The 24986-nt window shown below is 40.9% G+C and overlaps 4 protein-coding genes across 13 annotated transcripts; 3 read left to right on the top strand and 1 right to left on the bottom strand.

The window, feature by feature from the left end:
* Positions 1–783: 783 nt before the first annotated feature.
* serac1 (serine active site containing 1) lies at positions 784–11713 on the top strand. Of its 6 annotated transcripts, XM_061753693.1 has the most exons (18): positions 786–1115; positions 4761–4866; positions 4980–5016; positions 5087–5229; positions 5589–5678; positions 6162–6194; positions 6307–6438; positions 6519–6640; positions 7852–7980; positions 8050–8163; positions 8245–8407; positions 8503–8653; positions 8753–8894; positions 8983–9083; positions 9258–9355; positions 9675–9857; positions 9940–10083; positions 11040–11713. In XM_061753693.1, exons 1-18 carry the CDS (start codon positions 1110–1112, stop codon positions 11174–11176), a joined length of 2031 nt encoding a protein of 676 aa, XP_061609677.1. In that variant the 5' UTR covers positions 786–1109; the 3' UTR covers positions 11177–11713. The 6 variants fall into 6 exon arrangements, with proteins under 6 accessions (XP_061609673.1, XP_061609677.1, XP_061609676.1 ...); XM_061753689.1 differs by having other exon boundaries at positions 784–1115; positions 7852–8163; XM_061753694.1 differs by lacking the exon at positions 6162–6194 and having other exon boundaries at positions 789–1115.
* Positions 11714–11936: 223 nt separating this feature from the next.
* gtf2h5 (general transcription factor IIH, polypeptide 5) lies at positions 11937–12873 on the top strand. 2 transcript variants are annotated; one of them, XM_061753701.1, is made up of 3 exons: positions 11937–12160; positions 12347–12402; positions 12573–12873. In XM_061753701.1, exons 2-3 carry the CDS (start codon positions 12368–12370, stop codon positions 12751–12753), a joined length of 216 nt encoding a protein of 71 aa, XP_061609685.1. In that variant the 5' UTR covers positions 11937–12160; positions 12347–12367; the 3' UTR covers positions 12754–12873. The 2 variants fall into 2 exon arrangements, with proteins under 2 accessions (XP_061609685.1, XP_061609686.1); XM_061753702.1 differs by having other exon boundaries at positions 12122–12261.
* An 867-nt stretch (positions 12874–13740) lies between these two features.
* On the top strand, positions 13741–15799 carry dynlt1b (dynein light chain Tctex-type 1b). Its single transcript, XM_061753700.1, has 5 exons — positions 13741–13896; positions 14057–14098; positions 14401–14524; positions 14604–14681; positions 15618–15799. Exons 1-5 carry the CDS (start codon positions 13873–13875, stop codon positions 15686–15688), a joined length of 339 nt encoding a protein of 112 aa, XP_061609684.1. The 5' UTR covers positions 13741–13872; the 3' UTR covers positions 15689–15799.
* On the bottom strand, positions 15762–23781 carry tmem181 (transmembrane protein 181). Of its 4 annotated transcripts, XM_061753699.1 has the most exons (19): positions 23435–23781; positions 22457–22538; positions 22381–22409; positions 22060–22163; positions 21904–21971; positions 21360–21450; positions 20329–20447; positions 20139–20255; positions 19987–20067; positions 19778–19877; positions 18912–19042; positions 18738–18829; positions 18604–18661; positions 18437–18539; positions 18173–18224; positions 18018–18100; positions 17759–17848; positions 17600–17666; positions 15762–17527 (listed from the first exon to the last, which is right to left on the bottom strand). In XM_061753699.1, the coding sequence occupies exons 1-19, from the start codon at positions 23557–23559 to the stop codon at positions 17443–17445; spliced, it is 1677 nt and encodes a 558-aa protein (XP_061609683.1). In that variant the 5' UTR covers positions 23560–23781; the 3' UTR covers positions 15762–17442. The 4 variants fall into 4 exon arrangements, with proteins under 4 accessions (XP_061609683.1, XP_061609679.1, XP_061609680.1 ...); XM_061753695.1 differs by lacking the exons at positions 22381–22409; positions 22457–22538 and having other exon boundaries at positions 23435–23780; XM_061753696.1 differs by lacking the exon at positions 23435–23781 and having other exon boundaries at positions 22381–22528.
* Positions 23782–24986: the final 1205 nt, after the last annotated feature.

Below are 24986 nucleotides of genomic sequence, written 5' to 3'. Positions count from 1 at the left end.
AGCATCCATGAACTATGTGAGAACATATTTTATGAAGAAAAAATAATTTCCATCTCCGTGAGCATCAGTATAAAAAGTAAATTGATCCAGCACTAATGAAAAATGTCCCCTTCTTGACTATTAACATTAGCATAAAAAGTAAATTGATCCAGCACTAATGAAAAATGTCCCCTTCTTGACTATTAACAACACATTTGTTTAAGGTTTTAGACTGCATTTTTTTTTAAAGTAAATTGTTCTGTGTGTTGGACATAAATAGTGTGCTCATTGCAATATTAGCTTCATTCCAACACGATTACAAACATGTTTCCATGTGTTTGTCCTGATAGATTTCAGCTGGAGGGGATTACACACAGCGCTGACTATGCTGGTATCAATGATGACTTGTCACCTACTGATTTAAAACACTCTTAAATTTGTGGAGTTCTATGTCAGGTTTATCAAAGTAAATGTTTTTACTGGCAGAAAGGGCCAGACGACCACTGACCTGGCACACTGTGTGGAAAGTATGAGACTTTTTGGATGAGGAAAGTTAAAAGACGCTTTAAAAGTCACTACCGAGTACTGTATTAGATCAAGTATTGAGGGTAAGGGACTACCGGCTGGCTTACTTATTCGCAGTGACACTTATCAACCTGAAGGAAATGATGGTAGAGGAAGTGAGGAAAAGCAACACTCCCTCTCCACAACGCCAGGATCTCTGTCCAGAAAAGATAAGCCTCTCCTGGAGCTCGTTTCAGGGGCAAAGCAGGAAATGTGACAGCGTTGTTTTTTTCTATTTTTCCACACTTCCATAAACAAGACAAGGGCCAGAGTTTAGCCGCCAGTCCATGAGCGCCTCTGAGCTGAGGGAGGCTGACACACACGCAGAGAGAAAGATAGACAGAAAGAGGGGAGGAGAGAGAGAGAGGGTGAGAGAGAGGGGAGGAGAGAAGAACAGGAAAGAAGGACTGCAGAAAGACAGGAAAATCCATTAGTGTATGTAAAAAGAGGCAAGCAGAGAGGGAGAGAGGAGAGGTCTTTGTTTTTTTTGTCGTCTGATGACAACACAGGCAAACTCATGGCTGTGAACAATACTAATCTCTTCATGGAAATTCTTCAGTCTTTTGATGCTGGTGAGTTTCTACTACATATTCCTTATCATATTACGTGCTAATTGCCAATACTCCTCTCCCGGGAATTCCAACTGGAATATAGTAATACCATTTAAAGTATACGATGTAGTATAACCATGAATAACCTGACAAAATGTAACTTTAAGATGTTTTTTAAAGTAAATGGTGAAGTGTATGCAGAGGAAATTGATGTGTTGTTTATGGCAGACATCCAGCAAAGATTTAACCGCCGAGTTCTTTCTCCCATCTCCAAGATGAGTGCCTGTAAAGTGAAGAGGCAATAGGAAAAAAAGTTTGTTGTCGTCTCCCTATGATAACCCTCAATATGATAAAAATATATGGTTTTATACAAAGTGTATAGTTTTAGCTTAGATTAGAGTTTGGGGTCTATTATTGGGGCTCATGATTTCCATGCACTTAAAGAGTAAACTACTAAAATGTACACACTTAGTGTGGATGTTGCACAGAAAGATGCAGAACTTTTAAATTGAGCACAAATTTAACACTGTGGTCCAAAATGTGTTTGAGCATTCAAATGTGTTTGAGCATTTGAATATAGAAAATGAATGGATGGACATTGTCAAGCTTCATCCACAGAGCACGGCATATTATTCCAAATCAACTTCAATCCTGAGCAAACAATTCCTTAGAATTCAGGAATGTGTCAAACTCATTTTTGTCACAGGCCACATTGTAGTTATGGCTTCCCTCGGAGGGCCGTTATGACTGTGAACCCATATAAAATATTGTCTCATATAATGACATATACACAACAAATTGATGGATAAGTAGTTTTCAAATCAGAAGCCAATAAAAATTTTCCAACTCTTATTACATTTATTTCAAAAAGGTGATTGGTAACATAAAATGCTTGCAATATCTCAACCTTATACAAGTAAAGACACCAATTTTGGTATTTTCACAAGAAACATGAAGTCGACACACATGATTTGCTTTCGCGGGCCACATACATTTATGTTGCGGGGCGGATCTGGGCTCCGGGCCACCAGTTTGACAGCTGTGCCTTGGCTTTTTAAGGATTTTGCCGGGAAGCATTTAAAATCAAGAGTGTTCTTGCTCTGCTATGTTAAATAATAGCTGAAATAATACAGAAATCACGCCCACTTTCCAATAACATACATGTTACTGTAATTGAAGGCTCTAGATTATCCATAGCTGTGAACGTGTGTCTTAATGCTTGTTTGACTCTACTCTATGTGCCCTGTGATTAACTGGCCAACAGGTACAGGGTGTAATTAGCTGGGTTGGCTCCAACTGACCCACAACCCTAATGATAGAAAATGGATGAATGGATGGATGCATACAGAATGGATGCCATGGAGTGGCTTCGACCTCACCAAATTCAGCCATCTTCGAAGGAATGTTGTTGAAAAGCAGATGAAAGTCTGCTTTGAGATAAAGTAGCAATGGCTGAAGTTGTGAAAAATTTAGGTCAGGTGTCTCCGGGGGGTAAAAAAAAAAACATCAACAGTCTTCTTGCTTGTTTAACAGCACAGAACTTTGCAGGCTTTGCCAGACAAATAATCCTGGATTGTGATTAAAATCTCTGCCTCTTCAGGCAAAGGTGAGAAACTGAAGTAGTGGTGAAAGACTCCCTTCTTCTTTCAAAGTGGTTCTGAAAAATAAAGTACTAATAAATCATGTTGTGGAGAGGAAAGAGTGATTGTTGGACAGAGAGAACTGAAAAAGAGGTGCAAAAAAAACAACAATTTTTAAACGGCAGCTGAGTGCTTAGCAAGTTTGCCTCACATTTCTGAGGTTTGGGGTTTGAATATCGGCTCCGACGTTCCTGCGTGGAGTTTGAATGTTTTCTGCGAGTTTTGTTTGTGTTTTCTCTGGATACTACGGCTTCCTCCCACATTCCAAAAACATGCATGCTCGGTTCATGGAACATATGTTTATTACATATTTTACAAACACATGATGACCTGTCCCTTTTAAAACTCAAACGTGGCCCTGGAGCACAAAACTTTGCCCACCCCTGATCTAAACGATGTCTTCTTTTCCAGTCCCCCTGATCATAGCTTTTAGCGTTTCCGTGGCGGTGGGCCTGGTTTTGGGGGCCCTGGTCTACGTGATCCTGACCTGGTTTTCCCGGCGCAGAGCAGGCTCTGCCCGCATCACCAGCAGCCCCCCTCCTCGCCAACCTCGCACCTCACCTCGAAACCACCCGGGCTTCAACCGCAGCAGCTGCAACAACAACCACGACCGGCGGAGCAACAACAGCCTGGTCAGCGCCGCTTTCACCTTCCACCGTCAGACCTCCACCCCGGATCCCCTCGACCCGCTGGGGCACAAGTCGAGCTTCAGGGCATCCACCTTCCACCCTCTCCTCCACTGTAGCCAGATAGCCAGGGAGGCGGAGGCAGGGAGCCAGACGTCGCTGCCTCGCACGCCTATGTTGACGACCGCTACCGGATCAGCTCACGCAGCCGCAACCCGGCCCAGACCCCAATCCTTTTGGGGGGACAGCGTTCGGGGTTTCCAGGCTACACAAACCCCTCCTCCGGCTTACGAGAGCATTATTAGGGCCTATCAGGAGACGCATACCTAGGACGAAGGGACCAGACGGCTCTCTGGAACTTTTAAAAACTTATTTCTAAAATTATATTTGATTTGTATGACCACAAACCACTACATGGAAGGGACCATTCACGTGAAATTTATATTTTGCTTCTATATAAGATGTCTTTGACATAAAGATTGTTGCCTTACAAAAAAATAATATCCATTTGACTTTAACAATGAGAATGTTGTTTACATGTAGAAATGTTGGTCATAGCAAGCCCATGAATGTACTTATATTATTTGTATAGAAACTTGCCTGGCATATGTTTATGAAATGGTATTTAATGAACAGTTTTGCCAATTTTGATCATTTACTCAGTTTATAACTTTGTTAAATTAATGTAATAAATGTATGAATTGACATAACATATCATCACGTACACGAAATAATAAACTTTGAAATATATTTATATATTATTTTTTTTACTAATACAATGTAAATATACATTTATTTATTTATTTTCAGGTAGAGTGGCTGAATATATTTTTAGAAAGTACATGAATTTACGCGGGAGGCGTTTCCAGAGGTGACGTATTATTTGTGCGACACATTTTGCAACTCCAGGAGCCCCGCATCAGCTGGCTAAAACTCGGTGACTATTTACAAAACTAATCAGCCGATAAGTGGGTTAGTTTCGCAGTGTGACACTACCAGTGGAACAGTCTCACTGCGCCTCGTGAACAAACCTGTGTACACACAAGTCGACTGCAGACGCCTAGTCAGTTTAAAGGTTGCTGTCAGCAGGGTTGAAGTTTAGCTTCGTGTGTGTGAATGCAGGCTCGTTTGAACAGTGAAATATTAACTTGTCGAACCAGTGTTAACCTGATGAAGTCAAGCTATAAATATTGCTCGTCGTATATTTCCTCATTACTACCTCATCGTCAAATCCTGTAAATTTACATTTACGAGTTAACGTATAAAGGCTCAGTGCTTTCACAGAACAAAGGCTACATGGTCCATAGTCCCCAGAATGACACGTCTGTGTTGCTGAGTTGGCTTATGTGCCGTCTGTGTGTGTGTTTGTTTTTGTTACCGGCACCTCCTGGTGGTCCAAGCAAGTGGAGAGGATGTCTGCAACTGCACTGCGCTTGATCCCATGCAGGAGACTGAGCAGGGCCGGGTTGCCTGGCGTGACCAAGGTGATACGGGGGAGAGATTTCAGTGAGTTGCGGATCCCAAACATCACTTCCTATGATCTTTTGAGTTTTAGACTGGTACTTCAAAATCTGTATAATAAAACACCCTGGCTTTAGACAACCATTTATTTTTTCTAGGGAAGGTTGCTAAGGTGACAGGAGCAGTGGTGTTCGGGTAAGTTGTTTGTCTAGGGAAATCGTCTGATTCTTGGAGGTTTGTGTCTGATGTGTTTCCACTTTTACAGAGGCTGCCTTTTCATCACGTACGAGGTGTTGGCCTTGGACAAGGCGGTGACCATCGACACCAGCGTGATTCGTCAGGAGAAGTACAAGTCTTACATCTACCTACAAGCCAGTCCCTCTGATGAAAAGGAGAACCTCGCTGCAGGTAGAGTTTGAACTTTAAAAACGAAACCATACTCACCGTCCCTATGAATGATCTTAAAATGGAAAGGAAATGCACCTGGAAAAAATGCTGACAGGCTTGATTTAATTTTTTTCCCTTGCCATGAGCACAAAGTTGATCCACAGTTTTCCCAGGTGTTTAGTGACATCTTCTATGATCACTTCCTCTCCAACTGTATTTCCAGCCTGTTCTCTCATTTCCCCTGGTCAAAGTACACTCAGAGGAAGTGAGACCACCCTCTCTCATCACTTACGAGCTGCCAATTATCATAAAGAAAAGTTAAGAATCACAACATTTTCATAAAAGTGACCTCTTTTTTTGGGGGGGGGGGCATTTTGCAGGGATTACACAGAAGACAAGGAGGGAACTTCACAAAGCAGCAAGGCGCTTTCTCGAACTCTCTTCGCGGCTTCTTTTGCGATCATTAGATGGTAAGAAACACTGAAGGATTCTTTATGAATATTAATAATGAGAAAAGGAACATTTCAACAATTCTTTGAGTCAGGGCCAAAGGAAGCACCTGCCTTTCACATCTGCATCCTGTTCTGTCATATTCACTCAACAGCTACTACGTTACCTTTACAGTACTATCAAATGAGATCCAATACAAGCACTTCATTGAAAGAAAGAAAACAATCTTTACAAAGATGTGTATATTTCAACGAGCTCAGTATGAGGCAGTGCACTACTGTAAAATCGATACACAATACTATATAATTAATATAAATCAACACCGCTCTGATGGTTTCAGTCAAAATGACAGCATGGCACCAGGGTACTGAATTGTGTGGTTGTATTTGGGGATCATGACTATTATTGCTTCTGCAGATGAATACTCGAGTTAAAGAGCCTATTAACTGAAGTGTAATCTATCAAGATGCTCAATACATTAACTTGTATCTTTTAAAAATCAGCTGCCCATTGGAAAACACAAAGTTTGCCACAAGGTTTGTAAATGGCTAGATGTAGTCATGTGACTGCGTAGAGTCAGATGTAGTTTTAATTTGTTTTTTTTTTAACATCACTTATTTTACATTTACTGCATTTTTGTTTTTTTAGAGCGCCTAAGTAATGTGGATGCAGACCCACACGAGGTGGCCTTATGGATCCTGCTGAAGAGGACGCAGTCTGACAATCGCGCACTCAGACTACAGGCTGTGCAGGAACTGGCAGACAACTGCCACTGGCACGGTAAAGTAACATGCATTGTTGCCATATTAAACAACAAGAACCACATCTACTAACATGGATCAATGTTATCAATGTTGCAGACTACCAGTATCAGACCGCGGCCCAGGTGATAGACCAGAGGACCGCGGTGGGCCTCGCTCGGACTCCTCGAGCAGACCTGAGATTCTTCCTGCCTCCGCCTGCACTTCCTGACCTCGATGATGTAAGTATCACCATGAAATATTATCGGAACTTCTCTCTAGTTTTACTTTACATCTGGGTTAACATATAAACTGTAGTTCCGTTCCCATCGTAGCAATGTAACCCGAATTTGTACACAAGTCAGAATGTACTGTAATCTACTACTGTGTTAGCGTAGGGCAGTGATAGTCATATTCACATGATACATTTGTATGAAAAAGACTTCCAGACCATAAATACAAAACAAATGAAAAACATTAAGTACGATGGTAACTGAAAGCGTCACTGATGGTGTAGTGGTACACTCGCCTGACTTTGGTGCAGGCAGCGTGGGTTCAGTTCCCACTCAGTGACGGTGTGAATGTGAGTGCAAATGGTTGTCCGTGTCTATATGTGCCCTGCGACTGACTGGCGACCAGTTCAGGGTGTAGTCCGCCTTTCGCCCGAAGTCAGCTGGGATAGGCTCCAGCGTCCCGCGACCCTAACCAGGATAAGCGGTGTTGAAAATGGATGGATGGATGGGTAACTGAAAGCGCCACGTGACAATGTTTTCTTGAGCCACGTATCATTTTTAACCTTGAAATTTTTGTTTGCTTTTTCCAGATGTATTTCTGTTTATACGTTCATTTGAATTGATCAGTGCGTTTACATGGAAACGCCACGCAAAACAAGTGCGGTGTGAAAGCCCCATAAGCCTAACACCAATTAAACATAACTATCATGTGCACCCTTAAATTATTATTTTTGAGAATGTTTATATCCCAAATAGTCATGACCTGTTTAATAGAAAGAAACTTCACCAAATTTAATTGAATTGAATTCTGTAATTATCCATGCTTAGTGCCTGATGTGCAAAATAAGCAGCTGCTGACTTTAATTCCCGCTAAGAAACGGACACCATGAGCAGAATAGTTTTAACGTTCTGTTCCGAAAGCCAAGAAAGTTTATTGCGCTGAACATTGCCAAAGCCATAGTGGCTATTTATACGTTGCAAAGGTAGTGATTTATCCAGATGTTGATAACTTTTGATCCGAGGTATGTGCCTGGACCCCAGTATGAACAACTCTGTGATGAACAGGATGCCGAGTCCCTGCGTGAAAACACAGACCGATGACTCAATATCTTCTTTCACTGTATAAAAGGAAAATGTGTACAAATGATTCATGTTCTTTAACAGCTCCGATGCATCCATTTTGCAGGATCTCTGTGTCAGATTTGTCATCCGCTTGACAGGGTTTCTCAGCAGAGGACGGGCTGAGGCAGCTGCTCGCCTCCCTGCCGCAGTCCGAGGTGGACAAATGTGTTCAGTACTTCACCTCGCTTGCCCTCAGAGAGAGCACTCGGGCGTTAGCAGCGCAGCGGGTAAAGAGAGCTCTGAGCATTGTAGCCCAATCTTGTTCATCCTCATCTTTTCCAAATGTTGTGCTGAAGGGTGGCCTGTGGTGTTTTGGTGGCAATGGCCTGCCTTATGCCCAGAGCCTCACGTCTGTTCCCTCTGAGAAGGTGGAGTCCTTCTGCCTACAGGCCCTAGTACAGCATTCCAAGGTAATTTAGTACCAATAAAGAACCTTCACTTCAAGTCATGTAACCCTCCAAGAATTAGCATAGCACCTTCCTCGCCTGCAGGTCAGGAGCCACTGTGACCACATCGTGTCCAACGGGGGCCTTCAGCTCCTGCAGAGGGTTTATCAGCTCCGTAGAGACTCCAAGAATATACAGAGGAACATTGTGCGAATCATCGGGAACCTGGCGCTTAACGAGCAAGATCACCAGGCCATCGTGCAGTCAGGTAGAATAAACGCACCGTCGTGCATTTGTTACTCGTCAAAGAAGTAGTGCTAGTCATTATTTAAATATTTTGGAATCATTTGGAATGACACCCAGGGTGGCTATCAGTGCTGGCGGAGATGGTGCAATCTCCCCACGTCATGGAGGCATCCCACGCGGCACGCGCCCTGGCCAACTTGGACAGGGAGACGGTGAAGGAGAAGTACCAAGACGGCATTTACATCCTCCACCCACAAACACGTGGCAAGTAGGAAGACACTTCTCGCTTCTTCTTTCAAATATCTTATTGTGTTGTTGTTTTCCAAAGCAACTTTTTTTTTTTTTTTTTTTTTGTGCTCAATTCCAGCCATCCAATCAAAGCAGACGTTCTGTTCATCCATGGTATCCTGGGGGCCGCTTTTAAGACGTGGCGCCAGAGGGACAGAAGTGTGTTACAAGACGGGAACGACAAAGACTGCGAGGAAGATTACACAGAGTGCTGGCCAAAGGTGAGAAAGCCAAATTGGTTGTGTCCTGTTGATCGTGTGTGGCGAGTCTTTACATGAATGTGAAAACTTAATATCCTCTAATTGACAGACGTGGTTAGCCGCTGATTGTCCAAATCTGAGGGTGCTATCAGTGGAATATGACAGCCACCTCAGTGACTGGATGGCCAAGTGTCCTGCTGAGAATCAGAGGTCAGAATTCAGTCAGTCTCAGTATGTTGTTCATCCATACATGTTCTATAGTGAAAGCACTATACATTCACGCATTAGTACTGAGTGAATAAATGTCCCTGACCAGTATATAAGCAAATGAAGTAGTTCCAAATGATTTGCTAGTTCATTCGCTCTGTATTTGTCTCCCCTTAGGAAGTCCTTGGCCTACAGGAGTCGAGAGCTGCTCAAAAAGCTCAAGATGGCGGGAGTTGGAGACCGGCCGGTGGTCTGGGTAGCTCACAGTATGGGAGGTATGCTGGAGTCTAACTACCCTACAACTGTATGTGTTCACACTCGAGTGGCTTGGAAGGTCAAAACAATCTCTGGTGATTTCTCTCATTCTCTGGTTTCGTTTGATCAAATCTGAACACACTCATCATTCAAAACCGCCCGAAATAAACAATTCTGCCAATGCACTCTGTTGCAGTTGCACCCTTCTTGATAGTCATTTTCTACTTTAACCCACCCCAAAGAACCCAATTACGCAACCTAAAACCAGATCACACTTTATTACAATACATTACTTTACAGACACTGCTTCCGTTCACCCGTCATCCATTTCTCTGTCAGGCCTGCTTGTGAAAAAAATGTTGATCGATGCCTCAGAAGACCCAGACATGAAGGACCTGTTCAAGAACACCAGGGGTATTTTATTCTACAGCGTTCCTCATCACGGCACCTTCATGGCGGAATACTCGGTCAACGTCCGATATCTGCTTTTCCCCTCGATCGAGGTCAGAGAACTTTGCAGAGGTCAGTGAATAGAATAAATTATGGGGTCCTAAATGTAAAACAGTACATTTTTGTTTTTTGACACGTAACATAATATTTTTAGACTCTCCAGCACTGCGTGACTTGGACGAGAACTTCTTGACCATGGCCAGAGAAAAAGAGATCAAGGTGCTAAGCTTTGCAGAGACGCTGCCCACAAACATTGGTCCTATGGTCAAGATACTGGTGGTGCCAGCACAATCTGCAAGTAAGAACCACCAGCTTGCATTAGAGACATTATAATTTTTTTAAACATTTAAGCCAACTCCAAGGTGTCTTAATGTCATATCTGTGAATACCACAAGACAAAATATCCTGAGGATTGAAAATTGTCACACTTTTCACAACCCTCTTGTCTTGGTGAAATTAGTCAATTAGTATGTGGATTTGTGTATGTGGCGCAGGCAGCGGACATGTCGTCAAATATGCCCCAAACCCCACCGAGTGGACAATTTAACCAGGGAATCAAGTACTGTATGTGCCGCTCATCAGAAACTAACCCTAAGCTATGTATCATAGTATATCAAAACTCAGTGCAGTTCTGCTAACCTGTGGTTTTGGTGTAGTGTTTTAATGCAGTGATTCCCAACCAGTGTGCCAGTGAACATTGTGTTAGGAGAGATCCTCAGCTGTGCCGCAGGAAGTTATCGAATTTCACTTCATTGGTCTGAAAATTGAGTTCTAATAATGTATCTTTGTGTTCATCTATAAATGCCAGCGACGTGTAGTGACAAGCAGAACAATTAAATGCTCTTCCACTAGATGGCAGAAAGTACAATCACCTGTGTATCAGTCATTATTTAGGTAAACTGTATATACTTTTTGAACATGTGGTAGTGTGCCATGAGATTTTTCAAATGTCTTGGCTCCATAAAAGTTGGGAAACACTGTTTTAGGGGCCATTGGTTGAAAGTGGTTCTGAATCTTCACCCAGCCTAGCTGATCATGTCATGGCTGTAAAATCCAGTGTTGGGGTTATTATCTAAATTTGCCGAAATTTTGAATGGCCTGTTCACAGACACATTATCCAAAATGGACAGCAAATAGATTTACTTTGTTTAATTTTGCATCTGATTGTGGGCAAGCACACCAGAGACCTAATTTAAAAGCCATTTTTTTCTTAACGACCCCACCTCACCTCGCTTGCCCTTGTTGTGGTTCCAGATATTGGCATCGGGGACCTGATCGAGGTGGACGTGGATCATCTCAGTATCTGCAAGCCAGAGAGGAAGGACTCATTCTTGTACAAGCGTAGCCTCCGGTTCATCCAGGAAACACTGCACAGTACCATCGGGCGCTGACAACCAATTTTAACAACGGCACACCTGAACCACAACTCTTACTCACCCTCATTGGAATCATACCCGACTCACATCGCCATGAATATTGTGATCATATTATGAGCAATAACATGAAAAACCAGTGAAGAGTTCCCAGTGGTAATAGTTTAAAACTGGATTCTGATCTCTCACCAAAGCCAAGTGGATTTCAAAGCTCATTTTAAAGGTGACCATTATTACCTTAAAAAGATGTGCACCTAATATTTTATGTTTCTCAACTCAGACCTTCCAGCTTATTTAACAAATGATAAAGTATTTTCTAAACTATGACGCAGGCTTACCACTCAGTATTTAAGTATTTAATTTGCCGCAGGCTTACCACTCAGTATTTAAGTATTTCATTTGCCTATTGTTTTTACGCATATTCTCATGCGACTAGTTAATACCAATTTAATGTAAAACTTCATAGCACTGGTCAAATGCATTTTAATATTCATTCTTTTGCAGTCATACATTCCACAAATAATGAGAATAAAATGTGTTAAGTTGGAGTCTCAAGTCTTTTCCATCCAATTTTAATGTGTATTTATCAATATACGGTCAATTGTTTAGCCTAGCTCACATGCTAACTGCAAGTCAGCTCTTTATCGACTGCTTAGTCAAAAACTGGAATTATAAAACGTTATTTTTGATATTTTCAAAAACCTCACATATAAACGTTTAATATTCATCTGTATAACTTCGCACTGTCCCCTAACTTGAACATTAACTGATTTAACGTGTAAGCCATTAATGATGTAGAGTATTAATGTAAATTGAACACACCTGCGTGTTGAGACGTTTACGAAAATTATTTAGCGCATGCGCAAATGTAAAAAAAAGCCAGCATCACCGGTAGCCGATGTACGCATGCGCAGGATTGCAGCAGCTAAAGCGCATGCGCACTAGCTTGTCCGTAATCGTCATCAAAATGAGACACATACAGCGTCGAATAACACATTTCAGGTTGGTAAAGTGCGATCTTTTTAAACATACATAATGTCTGTGCAAACGCATTAGTCGTGTGCTAAATTTGACAATATCACAGTAGACGCCGCTTTAAACTCGTGAGTCTAGACGTTAACATTGTGGCTACTAAATCATCAGGCAGTTCACGGTTGCCTAGTTTTTAATTGGATTTTCCAACAACAGGTCTCAATAGCACAAGTCAACATGGTCAACGTACACAAAGGTGTCCTCGTCGAATGGTAAATGGACCACTGACTGTATATTTGTCTTTGTGAGCTGTTGGGGATATTTAAATGTGTCTTTGCTCTTCATTTGTGTCCTCGTCGAATGGTAAAAAAGACCACTGACTATATCTGTCTTTGTGAGCTATTGGGTATATTTAAATGTGTCTTTGCCCTACATTTCCAAGCGACCCCGCCATGAAGCAGTTCCTCCTGTACCTGGATGAGACCAATGCCCTGGGGAAGAAGTTCATCTTGAAGGACCTGGATGACACGCATGTGTTCATACTGGTTGAGGTGGTCCAGACCCTACAGGAGAGAGTGGGAAAGCTCATAGACCAGAACTCGTTCACCATCACACAGAAATGAGAGACCATTAAAAAAAAAAAAGACTCACGATTGTCCGCTTTGGTTTAACTTTATAGGCATCTCTTTTTTTTTTTACATTGGTTTTACTTTACAATAAACAATGTAAAGAACCAAACAATACATTATGTTGAATGTTTTCTCGTATTGCTTTATTAACAGAACAAGCAAAGCATTGACAAATGGTTCATCACTTTTCATGATTGCTGGAATTACATTACAACTAGACAAATGTTTAGACACACTTTCTCATGATATTTAATTTGAAACTGCGTTCAAACTTTTGACTAGTAATGTAAATCAGTGCACTAATACATAGCACTTAGATACACCATCATGGTCCCGTGAGCTTTTTACAGATGTTTGCACATTCACCAATTCACAAACATTAGTACGCAAATAGGTGGCTGCTGCCATGCAAAGCAATTAAGGGTTCAACGTCTTGCCCAAGGACATTTTACCAACGGACAGCCAGAGCCGGGATTCCAACTGTCAACACTTCGATCACTGGACGACCAGCTCTACCAACAGAACCACAGCTGCCCATACTTTATTTGTAGATCTGATTAAAAGTTCAGAAAACTTGAAATGGCTTAATTACAACCCCAATTCCAATGAAGTTGTGTTAAACAGAATACAATGATTTGCAAATCATGTTCAAACTGATAAACTTTGTTTTTAGCAAATAATCACTTAAAATACAGAATGAATAAATTGAAGTGTAAGGGTGTAACAGTTGAAGTATATTTTATTACTTGGAAAGCCTGCGTTAGATATTTAAATAAGATTTTGAAAACACCCATTTACAAAAAAGAAGTACTTAATCATGCATTGGCCAAGAAAAACTGTTTAACAATGATATAGACCGTAGTCAATTGGCATTCCTAACATTTGAGTTGAACAGTTTTAAGCCGAGGTAGCATTTTATTGCTACTTAAGAATTCAATTCAACAACGCCTGCAAGAAAATAATGAAAGCTACGTTTTACGTTTATTGCTGTGATTAGTCTTTAAAGTTGTCATGGGAACACCTTTATCGTGACGGGAATACCTTTATTGTGTAGAAACGTGACCGGAAGTTGTGCTGCGAGCTGGCCCACTGCTCTTTTTGTATTTTTGCACAATGGACGAAGGAGGTGAAGATGAGGCAAGTATCGTTCGTTATATGAGCATCTCAGCTGTAATTTCACAAGTTTAATCATTCCTTTGGAACCGATTACGCCGCATAAAACGATTAAAAACGCCCACGGATGTAATGCTAGTACGATGGCCACGATTGAAGCACTTTTTATTTGTCTCGTCAACAGACTACGTTTGTCGTGGAGGACGTAACCAAGTTAATAAAAGACGTAAGTTGAAAACATATGTATAAATCATTTGATTCTGTTGGTTGTTTCCGTTGTTGATCTGTTACTAGCTCGCTAGCAAAATGTCCCGTTTCGCAACTTGGTTGCGATGGAAACGGTAACCACGCACGTCTGGGACCTTTTTGTTAATAGTAAACACTCCTTTCCCATACAGTCCAATCAGAGATGGTTTGGATAGCGCAACATTATTGGAATAATTTTGAACGATTTCAACAACAATTTTAGTTAGGTTAGATCACACCCTGACCTACAGTATATGTACAGTATTGTGTTTTGTACCGCAGTCCATAGAAACAACCATCGGTACGAGCTCTTACCAACACATCCGGGTGAACCAGTGGAGCACCACCATTGTGGAGCAGTGCCTCAGTCAACTGTGCAAGCTCGGAAAGCCTTTCAAATACATCGGTCGGTGTTAATATTAACGGGTAACATTAATTTAATCTCGCACGGAATAATAATAACAGTTGTATTACTTTCTTTCAAGTCACCTGTGTCATCATGCAGAACAACGGGGCGGGGCTGCAAACGGCCAGCTCATGCTTCTGGGACAACTCTACTGATGGTAAGAAAAGAAATTATAGTTAATATAGAGCATAAAAATAACCATAGTACCAGATGTGGAATTTACCGCAACGTGGTGAAGTGTCTGGCTGTTCAGTACAATACAGCAAAACAACTGATGAAATATTAGTTGCATACATAATTATTAATATCACCACATAGATGCTAATGTATTAGGGATTTGCTTTATTTCTCCCCATACCAAACAGGCGTTGAAACATTTTCTTCCCAGGATCATCATCCACAGAAATAATAGAAATACATGTTGTTGTTGTTGGGTTTTTTTAACATATTTTTTTTAAAAGCAAATGTGTTCCTCCTTGGACACAAAAAGTCTCCCTTTTGTCAAAACGTGTTACAATATGTAAACACAATGCTTAATAAATCAACATTTTAAATAGCCAACAATTTAACATAAAATGAACCATCAAAATACATGGCTCCGCTGGTCCATATCTCCTTTGCCGGCTCACTCACTGTTTTTTGTCACGTTGAAACCTTGGCAAAATATTTGCCGTTTGGTAGCGCAGGTCAAAATTTTCAAACGTTGAGCATGCACACTACTTTTGCAATGTATACATGATAAAATGTATGGCAATGTTCCAGCGTGATTAGTTCCTTTCTTGTCATATGGAAAACGTGAAATTGATGCCGCTCACGTCGACTATTTGCGAGAATTAAAGTCCGTTTTTTTTTTTTTTTTTTTTTTTTTTTTAAATAGTCAAGTAAATAGTCCCCCCTGTTCAACCCTGTTAGTGCAGCAGTGAGCATGTCAGCAAAGATGAGTGTTCCAACTATGGAAGCCGCAAACAAAATCATTTTGAGTCATAAACTCGATGAATCGCCCGGCCCTAATTGTCAAGGGATTTCAACGTTTTAATAGTTTTACTTAATTATTGTCTTAATACAGTGTTTGTCTTTTGTTGTCTCCAAACAGGAAGCTGTGCAGTAAAATGGGAGAACAAGTCCATGTGCTGCATTGTCAGTGTTTTTGGCTTGGCCATCTAAATATTAAACGTGTTTGGCTGCATTTCGAAACGTGTTCGGCTGCATTTCCATGGTCGTATGATTGACAATTGAATAAAATGAGCCATTTGTGCTTTATTATTTTCCAAGTGATATTTTTTTCCCCTTGTTTATTTGAAACAGATCAGGACCCGCCGTCTCGTTACGGCACTTACAACCGACACTACATTCACATCGAAAGATGAGGGCTTGTACATGTTAACCGTTTACTAATAGGTTTGACGTGAAGAAAAGGCACCATGTCGTTGGGATTCAAGTGATGATATTCGTTTTGGCTCCTTGTAAACTTGGACGAAGCAGAGGGTGGTAAATGTTTGGCATACTGGTGCATTGTGTGGTGAAAAAAATAACATTTATATACTGATTTCTACATAAAGGCAAAGATGACTTGATAGTAGTATGTAAGAAATTTTCAACAGTAGTAAAGTAGAAATTCACATAATTCTTTAAAACAATACAGTATGAAATTTCAACAAATAAATTAAAGTGCATTTACAAAACCCCTGTTTTTCGCAGAAAGTAAGAAACATGATACGCAGCTTTGGCACTTACATGGATGAAGAGATCAACGTGCCGCTGCTTTTACTTCCCAACCGTCACAAAGTTAAAATTCAGCTTTGGTCACACTTCATGTCATTATGATGTCACACAGTAGCTCGCAATGAAGAGTATTAGATACCAGTAGTCAAAACAGGAAGCATACAAAGTGAGGATTGTCTTACTAAACAAATAAGTTAAAATAAAATGAAAAAAAATCCCCCAAAAATATTAGCACTTCTTTTGTTACTTGAAAAGCTTGACGTGTTCAGTACAAAAGAGTATTTAGGGTCACACTGAAAAGAATGTCACATAATTAGAATTACGTTGAAATCTACATAATAAAGCCAAGACAAGAAGTTGTAACATTACAAGTAGAAAGTTGTAATATTACGAAAAATGTTGTTAATTTGGACTTTATTCTTACGTTACGACTTCACTCTCATTACAATTGTATTATCGTAATATCACATATTTTTTGTAAAATGACAACAAACACTAGGACTATTGTTTACATTAAAACGTTAATCTCAAAACATCTCTTCATTCTCATAACATTACGACTTTATCTTATAATACTACTATGATCATAACAGACTTTTTCCTCATAATTTTACAAACGTATTTCTTTTGTTTATTTTCTACTTTTACTTTCTATATTCTTGCAATGTTTCTTCATTTTCGTAACATGAGAACTTTTCCCTTGAAATAAATTATTTCCAGTTATATTACAATTTGATTCTCACAACCTTACGACTTCATTCTTGTAACATTATTCTTGTCAAATTACGGCTTTATCCTCACAATGTTATTCTTGTCAAAATTTAATAATCCAATCATTACTACTATAATCTCATAACATTACAACTTTATTCTTTTACATGACAACTTTTTCCTCATTTTACAAATCTATTTGTTTTAGATTATTTTTTCCTTTTTTGTTTTCTTTTCAGTGTGGTTTTACTACACCTTTGTAGTGAACAAATGCCAGTTGTGAAGTACAAATAAAACTTGCGATTTAAAAAAAAAAAAAAAAAGTACATGCCTCCCATTTTCTGTAGAACTACAATACAGTACATTCTGGAGAAGTGGTCCTGTTTTAAAAATATACTTATGTACACTTGCAGCGGCTCATTGTGAAAATACTTCTTATTTACAAACATACACATGATGCTTTTTGTCTGTTTGTATCTACCACATCAGTCGCTATCGCTCTCGTCCTGAAAGTTGGCGGTTGCTTTAAACGCACGGCCATTTTTTAAAGCCATTTCCTCGTAATCGCTCCTTTGGGAAGGAGAAAGGAACATCATCTCATTGGCTGTTTCTCATCAAAAACGGGAAGTTGAACATACTTACCCATATATGACGTCATCGTCTGAGTCGTTCAGCATGGAGAAAGCAGGATTGTCCTTCAACTGCGAGTCTTGGCAGATAAAACCAAAATGTATCAATCAACATATCAGTTTATTATCAATTTGAACAGATCATTTAAGCCTTTTTTTCCCTTGTACTTACCGTATAGGGCATTTTTGGAGGGTGAGTACACAAATGCTAATGTATACAAGTAAAAGTTGAGTAGGCCATAAAAGGACAAAAACTCGACTGGTATGTCTGGAGTTAAGGACAATGACTTAAATCCAAAAAGAGTAATCAAAATTAAATTGCTGCTAACGGTGAAGCACGAGATTAGCGTGTGCGTCACAGTCAGAGGTTCCGGGTTCAAAAAAATGGGTGGACAGGCTGTTTTCAGATCACAGTCAAGTTTAAAGGATATAGTTTTGGTAGTGAGTGGACAGCTCGGCCACAAAGTTGTCCTGGAGTGCCTTGGCACCGAACCTCAAGTAGAGAATGACCAAGCTGCGGACAGAAAAGACACATTGTGGGGTGACCACTTCTGACCAATCAGGAGACAGTGATGAGCACTTGTACCTTATTGCGAGGACCACAGACGTCAGCGCTGTCAAGAACTTGAGCCGCAGATCTACAGGCAAAACAGACACAAATCAAATACAAAAGAACACTTACGAGTGGTTACCTTTGTTAACTAAGTCAGAGCTGCATGAGGCTCATCTACACGATGATGTTGATATTTCCATTATTGCCTATGGGTGGCAATTCTTCAAATCCAAACAAAGACGGCCCACCCTTCTACTGTGTTCTGCTATAATGTAAAGGTGCTAAGAGACGTGAAACCTGAGTAAGGCATGTTCTTGAGTTCCGAGCAGGCTCTGACAATCAGGAAGATCAAGTAGAGGATGTAGAGGACAACGATAATCAGGAAGAACACCTTCATGGCCTGGGAGGAGCAATATTTGATGAAAGTCTTCCAATTGTGTCAAAATGACAATGACTTATCCTACCTCAAAGTTCTTTATGTCCACTTTGTACTGGTAGGTGGGGTCTTGGAGTTCGTTGACCCTATGAGTCCCAGCAAGGAGAAGAGATGTCATTCCCACTCTGATTCAGATCTGGAAGACCGACAGGTAAAACTTACGTCTGCCAAATGCCAAGCGTGACGGCCGAGAGCCACAGAAGGCCCACGATGACCAACTTCAGCAAGTAGAAGGTCAAGCATCTCCGCTCGCCCTGTGATATCAAAAGGCACTCACTTTATATTCAACTTTGCTGTAATGAAACCATTTAAGTGCGGCAATGACACTGGATTCACCTGAACACGTATGCCGTGGTAGACACAGAGCCAGAAGAGCAGCAGAGCGCACAGGAACAGTGCCTGGAAGAAGGCGTCCAACATACCGGGAAACCAGCTGTTCACCAGGAAGGACAGCGGAAAAAACGGATCTGGAAGACAACACAAAACAGGAATCGGATACTTCACAATCCATTTTTAACATATCTGTCATACAATTCCAAATGCAACAACAACAACAACATTGGGAAAAGTGACGCAAGTAGAACAGTGACTTTGACGCTAGTCATTTTTGCTTTTGTGACACCTCTAACATCCGAATAAAACAGCAAAACCAACATTTAGAAATGGCGTTTGATCACAAAATAATCATTTATTTACCGAAACACACGTGCCGTGAGCGACGCTAACTCACTGGATGGCAAGTCAGTCATGGTGCTCGTATTGCTCAGTGGCTTTTTAGTTGGTGACCGCCATTCAGTCCAAGATCGCCGTCATATTTTGTCACGATCACACACACTTCTGCTAACTACCGTGACACATACCCTGCTAATACATGTGAGTGTGAAATGCCTAAAGTTGTCCGATTTCCAACCTGTAGCCGTTTTCTCACTCATAATCTTCCATGTGTACTCAAAATCTGGGCTCATCTAAAATCTTGAGTGCGGCACTGCTGTCATCTATTGGGGTATGTACATCCATCCAGCCATTTACAAGCTCGAACTTCACAGACGACCAGTGTGAGAGACCACCCCCATTCCCCCGGTTGAAAAACGTATCTGCAGACGTCAATGGCAGTGAATGTTGGGATCCCGATTGCTGTCTATAAACAATGGCAGTGAATGAGTTACGTGTTAGGACAGGAGGGAGGTATGAGAGAGAATTACCATTGTAGAGCAGTAGCAGAGGCATCAGGATGGCCATCCACTTCTGCTCGATGCCCCAGTCCCTCATAGAAAACTTCCTCAGCGAGTGAGCAAAAAGACACTGCGAGTAAAATGAACGAAGAAAGACTCAAAATGTTTGCGCTTTAATGATGATCCCTAATTGTGATCGAGGGATGTCAAATTAGCTTCGTCGACAAACACTCCCTTACCGTCACCATGAAGGTCAACACCACGAAGACAAAGCGGAACCAGATCTCCACTTGGGAAAAGGTTGGATTGTAGGTTGTCCACTAAACACATGTATTGGTTGTTAATCATACTATTTAAATATTGTTATTATAAATGTGTGAGCGTGACTTACCACAAAGTTGACCTTGAGATCATACGTGATATTTTCAAGGCCTTTGAAGCTGACTGTGACCTGGTACTGGTTGTAGTTGAGGTAGCCCAGATGCAGCACGATGATCTCATCGCATTTCTGGAACATGTTCCAGGCTGTTAATGACACATTAATAATGTGTACGGGTGTGTAACAGACTAGTGACACTCACGGCACCGCAGTGCAGCGTTCGCGACTTGCTGCGTACGCTGTTGATGTGCGTCATGCTGGCGTCCTGCATCACACCGTTGAGCTCCACGTTAATATCGAAAGGCTGCTGGAAGTCGCCCACTGTGGCACAAAACGAAGATCTCCGTCAAGCAGAGCTGCCATGTGCTATGACTAAGCGCCTGATTTAATAAAATCCCAACTAGTGAGCGCTAAAGAGCATGTTCTCAGAGATTGTGTAAACTGTTGGCAACAGGTGTAAAAGTGGTGGATGCCGCCGTATTTAAAAGAGGATTTTTTGCTTTAGGTGCCTCTGATGGAGTTCACCGCAAAAGCTAAGCGAAATTTGAAGTGATGGAATTGGAAGCGGCAAACAAACATATTGCCAAGTCACAGAAAGGAAATCGACCACTCTGATAACCAGGCCCCTAAAGGCTTCTTTATACTCGTGTGGGCGGCGACCGCGCTGACGTAACTGCGGCTGTCCCGTGCATAGTTTGCCTTTCTGAGTATAAACCCACGCGCGCAGTTTTGAAAATGTACTGTAGTTCTCCTCCAATTCGGGGGTGTCGCTATGGCTGGTATTGGGTAGGACAACACAGGGTGTAGTTTCCGCTGCATTTTTTTTGCTATTTCCGGTAGCCGTTTTTACTTTTCTTTCCGTCACAAGGAACAAAGCAACAACAATGGGGACCGTGGAACAGAGTCTGCTAGAACAAATGGACCTAGGTGACCAGATGATACGTTTAATTATGCTACAAAATCGATCGAGAAGGCGGCGGCGTAGCTGCTATGTCGAACCGGGAGGAACGCTGATTACATCATCACAGCATGTGACTAAAACGAACCCATCGCAAGAGATGATCTCCGCGGCATTCAACGCGCAGCAACAAATTTTGCCATGTGCGCGTCAAGCTACGCAGAGGGGCCGCACGGGCCAATTCGTCTGTCACGTGATGCAATGCGGGCATTGTCGGCCGCGTGACCGCGGGTGTATAAAGAGGCCTTAAGCGTTCTTTCTTTGTGTACTCTTACCATTAATGTGTTCAGCCTGTATTAGACAGGTGAGCCACAACTGCTGGTGATATGTGGTCAGAGGTGGAGAATTTAGATTGAAGGGCCCAGTCTGAAAATATGGAAATGAGAAATGTATTAATTTGCCGTTAAAAAAACACTTAAAAACAAACGAAAAAAAAGAAAGTAAGGGGGGAAAAATGATATTTATAAACTGGAAGTAAGGAAAAACTCCAAATATAATGAGAATAAATCTTACTTCGATGAAAACGAAGCACTGATTTTATGAGGGGGGAAAAAAAATGTATGACTAAAATTATAACAAAAATGAATCTTACTTATAGAACAATAAAGGTGTAATTTTCCAAGAGTTGTCATTGTACAAGAATAAAGTTGATATATCACAAGAAATAAAATTTCAAAAAATGCTTGGAACATTACAACTTTGTTTTCATATTGTTACTGTGACCATGCACAGAACTCCTCTGGAAATACTTCAATAAAGTCTTAGTAGTTTTGTATAATGAAACAATTAGTAGGTCACCATTCCAACTTTATCACTTACGTTAACTGAGATATTTTTGGCAAGGAACTGATCCCCACTGTACACTTGCTCAGAGAGTATCTTTGGACCTATTAAAACATAAAAGTAACGCATTCTATCAGGCCCACTTTATAGTTGTATGACTCAGAGTACAACTGATAACGCCAATGTCCATACCTGCAATTCCAATTAAGACTGTGAGGCCGAAACAAGCGAGGAACACCACGAAGACCAACACAAAATGTCTTTTAGACAGAGTGTAGAGACGCATGGGCGCCAATCTATATCAGGAGACAAAAGACGCCATTAGAGGCACTTTATTGGCCAGCAGCCCGTACAAACCGACAATACAAGTATGTCAACACAGGGTGCTTCCCAGGCTAGCATTCGCTGCCATTAGCATATGGGGCAGGAAACCCAAGGAGTTTATCGCGCTTGTTGTTTATAAACGTAATGATAAACTGATAGGTTTCGAGTAAGGGGTAACGTAACACTTACGGCTCCATTTGTGCCGTTTTGACGGCTGTCTGTAGTGTGAAGAATCGCGTTAGTGTTGAGACTAGTAGCGAATGACGAGTATATACTTCCGGGCAGAATAGCTGGGCGGAAACAAACTTGTGACGTCACCAAATAGGGGCTGGGCGGGATAGGAACTTCTATTGTGACTTATATTAGTTAAATGTTTAATTCTGTACACTTGTATTGTAAACTGTCTTTTATTGCAATAAAGGAAAAAAGGAAGCTGTCTTGTTAAATAAAGAATACATCAGCAAAAAAAAAAAAAAAAAACTCGCGCATGCGCATAAGGAGGACAACGTCAATTGGATTTTCAATTCGAATATACATTTTCGATATGTTTTTATTTTTATACTGTACTGACGTCAGGCAGAATCCTCGTATCTCCATAACTATCACTTTTAGGAACTCAAACCATTGACATCACATCATCAAAGAGAGCAAGCCATTTTAAACACTTTAGGTCCATTATTTGTAAATATTAATAATAACAATAATAATAATAATAATAATAATATAATACGCGTGGGAGCTGACCAATAGTAATAAATAAATAGTAAATATGGGTTTCAGCCCGACGCCGGCGATCAATATTCTGAAAATTAACATATCTGCATGTTAACCTCTTTTTATATTATTATCCAAACAGTTTAATTCTTTACATTCTTACTCTGTTTTGTTTTAAATAAAACAAAACACGTTGAAGCGGATTAATGGAATTCCCATTCATTGCATCCGAAAGGTAATTTGAGATACGAATGTTTCGAGTTACAAATTAAACTTGTATCTCAAGGAACGACTGTGTATCATCGTAACATTGTAAATATCACCGTCGATAATGTTACACTGCTCTGCATCTATCTATCTATCTATCTATCTATCTATCTATCTATCTATCTATCTATCTATCTATCTATCTATCTATCATCTGAAAGGTTAGGTAGGTATGTAATTAACCCAGTGTTATTATTAAGAAATCGAAATAATGACGTCACTAGCGTCTAAATGCCTCGCCATTGTACGTGAAGTGGGGCACCTGTAAAAGCGTTCATCCCGGTACGGTGTCAATTCCTCCTTGAGCTCGGCGTAGGCCTCCTGGACCTTCCTGCAGAAGTGCTTGAGCTCGCTGTAAAGAGGGTTTTCCAAGTAGTCGCTGTCCATGACGGCGCCGCGTCGTGGGGATGATGGATGGATGGATGGATGGAGGGAAAAATGGCGATGGGATGGGAGAGGAGGAGGGAGGAGAAAGCGGCGACAAAATGGCTCGTCTGCCGGTTGAATTGAGAGTGCAGGCGCAGCGCTTTCGTTTGTGTGGGCTCAATGGTGGAAGAGAGACGGTGAGGAGAAAAGGATTCAATAGAGAGGATGCGGACGTGGAGTAAAGGGAAGAGTCACGTGACCAGAGCTCAGCACCGCAGACCGAGAAGCGTCTGATGACGTCACATCTCTCTAATGCCGCTTTCAAACGCTCGACGTAAAACAATTTCGGATAATCCCTCAAGTGGGCTTGTTCTTTTATATATATGTATATATATATATATACATTTAGCGGTGCCTTGAGATACGAGTTTCATTCGGTCCACGTCGATTAATCATCTCATGTTCATCTCAAATTGTCTTTCCCCATTGAAATGATCAGTTTAAGACCCCTAAAAAAAATTTTTTTTAAAATCCTGCAAAAATGTTTGTAATGTGTTTTTTTCCTTTGAAAAATGTCACTCTGTAATGTATGCTTTATAATTAAAAAAAAACATACACTACTAACACTCATCCATCCATTTTCAACACCACTTATCCTGGTTAGGGTCACGGGGCACTGGAGCCTATCTCCCATCTGACTTCGGGCGAAAGGCGGACTACACCCTGAACTGGTCGCCAGTCAGTCGCAGGGCACAACACTAATAACAATAGAATGTAAATAAACAGCTTCAATTCAATAGACATTGTGCTGCTCCTTCAGGTATGCGCCTTGGCCAGTTGGGGGCAGTATAATCCAGACATTTGGATGTAAGCAGTGTACGGTCTCAGCTCCTCAGTAAGACTGTAATATTAATCATTCTTTACATAGGCCTGTGAGTACCCATGTACACGTGTTGATGTTTGTGTTCAAATATTGTAGCCAATGCTTAAAGGGTTATAACACGGCAACACCGATGTGGTTGTTTTAAATACACTACTTGTAAAAGTGACCCTGCAACCCAACATAGGAAAAACTCTATTAAGGCAATAGTTTGGTAAAGGCTCAATTAAACTACGATAGTCTCCAGTTACTAAAGTCCCAAACTATTCTTAGGATTGACAATGTTGAAGACTTTGTTTGGGAACAAAGATGTTTTATTCAAAAGATGTGTGACATATACAATTATAAAATAATTTACATGGCATGCCTTACTAATCCATTCACTAAAAACTTTCAGTCAACAACTTTTTTTCTTCTTTTTTTTAGGCTCTTAAAGTCTAACACCTACAAATACCAAGCACATACCTTTTCTCAAGAAAAGCCTAAATCTCCTCCATCTACATCAGGTCGAAAAACCTTTAGAAGTCCACGTCGGCACTTCTGAACTCGGAGGTTTGTGAACGTGTGA

The sequence above is a fragment of the Phyllopteryx taeniolatus genome, chromosome 18 (assembly GCF_024500385.1).
Source record: "Phyllopteryx taeniolatus isolate TA_2022b chromosome 18, UOR_Ptae_1.2, whole genome shotgun sequence".
NCBI lineage: Eukaryota > Metazoa > Chordata > Actinopteri > Syngnathiformes > Syngnathidae > Phyllopteryx > Phyllopteryx taeniolatus.
Note: the sequence above shows the minus strand (reverse complement) of the source record. Positions and strands in the feature narration are given on the sequence as shown.